The 2,076-nt window shown below is 40.0% G+C and overlaps 1 protein-coding gene across 1 annotated transcript in view; it reads left to right on the forward strand.

Annotated features, from left to right (window-relative positions):
- The window catches only part of NEDD1 (neural precursor cell expressed, developmentally down-regulated 1), a 68,446-nt gene that overhangs the window by 55,276 nt on the left and 11,094 nt on the right, over nt 1-2,076 (forward strand). The window contains exon 13 of the mRNA XM_006871806.1: nt 1,143-1,209. Within this exon, the coding sequence (XP_006871868.1) occupies nt 1,143-1,209 (67 nt within the window). The remainder of the gene's footprint in view (nt 1-1,142; nt 1,210-2,076) is intronic.

Below are 2,076 nucleotides of genomic sequence, written 5' to 3' on the forward strand. Positions count from 1 at the left end.
ATATTGGGACACACACACACACACACAAGCTTAGGCTGTATTCTCTAGAGAATTAAAACCAGTGGAACATATGTATATATAAAGAGATGCTTATATCAGGGAAGTAACTCACACAGTTGTGGAGGTGAGAGACTCCCACGTCCAGGTCAGATTGAACCAAGATCATCAGGTTAGAAGACAAGGCAGGCAGGTAATAGAGCATGAGCCAGAAGCAAGATCCAGACCTAACAGGGAGCAAGCAAGCTTTGCCTGGGTGTCTGATACAGTGGAAGCAACCTGTACTCCAAGGAACCTTCTTTTAATTTGATTGGCTGCTCATACAGACGTCATCATAGAGTTGATTACATCAGATTAGAGTTCTTTATGGGGATAACTATATCTCAACTGTCAGACCACTCAGAATCCTGGCCCAAGCAAGTTGACACAAACCCTAAACTACCACAGACAGTATAGGCTATGGCAGCCTTTCTTAATACCATAAAACAAGCACAACTCAAATATATTGACTACAGATTACATGCTATATAACTACAATTTTCAAAAAGCCTTTCTTGGCTAAACATAATTCCGGAGGATAGTGACTTCTTGTGCTCCCCTAAGAGTCATAATAAAATCACACTTGATTTTGGTAATACCAAAAACTTTAAAAAAAGTTTGTTGAAAAATGGTATTGGATGATAATAGAATTTTTTCAGGTACTTTTTGAAGACCCCTCATATTCTAGCTTCTAAATTGTGAAATGGGTGTCTGAATGCTCCTTTTGTTGTGGTACTTTATAAATTACATGTATCAGCACATAGCTGTTATGTGCTCCCTAGTTGATTTTGACTCACAGTGACCCTGTATAGGGGTTTCCAATAAGAAGCTGGTGGATATGAAATGCAGACCTTTAGCTTATCACTTCAATGCTTATCCTACATTGCCACACCAGGACTCCAGTGAAGATTGAATGAGTTCTTGCATTTAAAGTCTTCAGAAGTAGTGCATTGGACATAGTAAATATCAAGTGTTATTTTTACTAAGTATTCATAAATATTGACTTCCAAATATTTTGAAACTGAAAGTGTTGAACTAGTTTCTTAAATGATCTAGAATTAGTTAACAGACGACCATTCTAATAAGTATTTTACATTCTTCCCTAGAGAAGCATGCCATCGGGACATTGTGAATTTGCAGGTGGAGATGATAAAACAATTCCATATGCAGTTGGTATGTATGACATTGCATTTTAAGTGGGTGTAGACTTTTGGTGTGGTTCTGTAGGACCAACTCTGGACTACAAAGCACAAGGTCAGCAGTTCAAACCTGCCAGTTACCCAGAACTCCTATACATGGTCACTGAGTCAGAACTGATTCAAAGACACTTAACAGTAAGAGTTGTGTGGATCTAGCAAATCCATTCAAAGGCAGTATGCTTTTTAACTTAGTTATTACATCTAGTTGCCACACTGAGTAATTAGGTAAAGTTTTGAAGCATAATAAATAAATAGATATGAAATGATAACTTTTCTTTATTAAATGTTTTATTGTGAATTATATGATAGTTTACATGGAAGAACATTAGTTTTACATTCATCCATGGTTACAGTCCCCTCCGTGCATCATCATCCAACCAAAAGGTACACCCTGCAAGCCTGCCCCACTGCTCGTCAGCACACAGCCTCTCTCCCCTTCTGGGTCTAGAGTCCCCAGCTGCTTCATCTCTCCACGTCATCGTCTCTGCCTCCATCTCTGGTGTCACTGTTTCTCTGGGTAGGATCCTGCATTCTGCTCTTCTCGCTTGATGTTTCCAGGAATCTCCACTCCTGGACTGCAAAGTCAACCACTCCCCTCCTTTTGCTACAAAACATCTACCTTTACATTTCCAGCCCTCACAGTCAGTCCTGATAACATTTATTGACTATTGTGCCACAAGAGACCCATCCCCATCTCCTTTCATTAGCTGCGCCCAGACAGATTGGATACTACTCAGTAGAGATTCTACCTTTCTCTGTGTCTTCTGGATCTAAGTTCCCTCTTGAAAGCTTGTAAGCCCATCGCTTCTTGCCTTTGTAGCCCCCCCATTTTGGGTAGCCA

This window comes from Chrysochloris asiatica, unplaced genomic scaffold, assembly GCF_000296735.1.
Source record: "Chrysochloris asiatica unplaced genomic scaffold, ChrAsi1.0 scaffold00174, whole genome shotgun sequence".
Classification (NCBI taxonomy): domain Eukaryota; kingdom Metazoa; phylum Chordata; class Mammalia; order Afrosoricida; family Chrysochloridae; genus Chrysochloris; species Chrysochloris asiatica.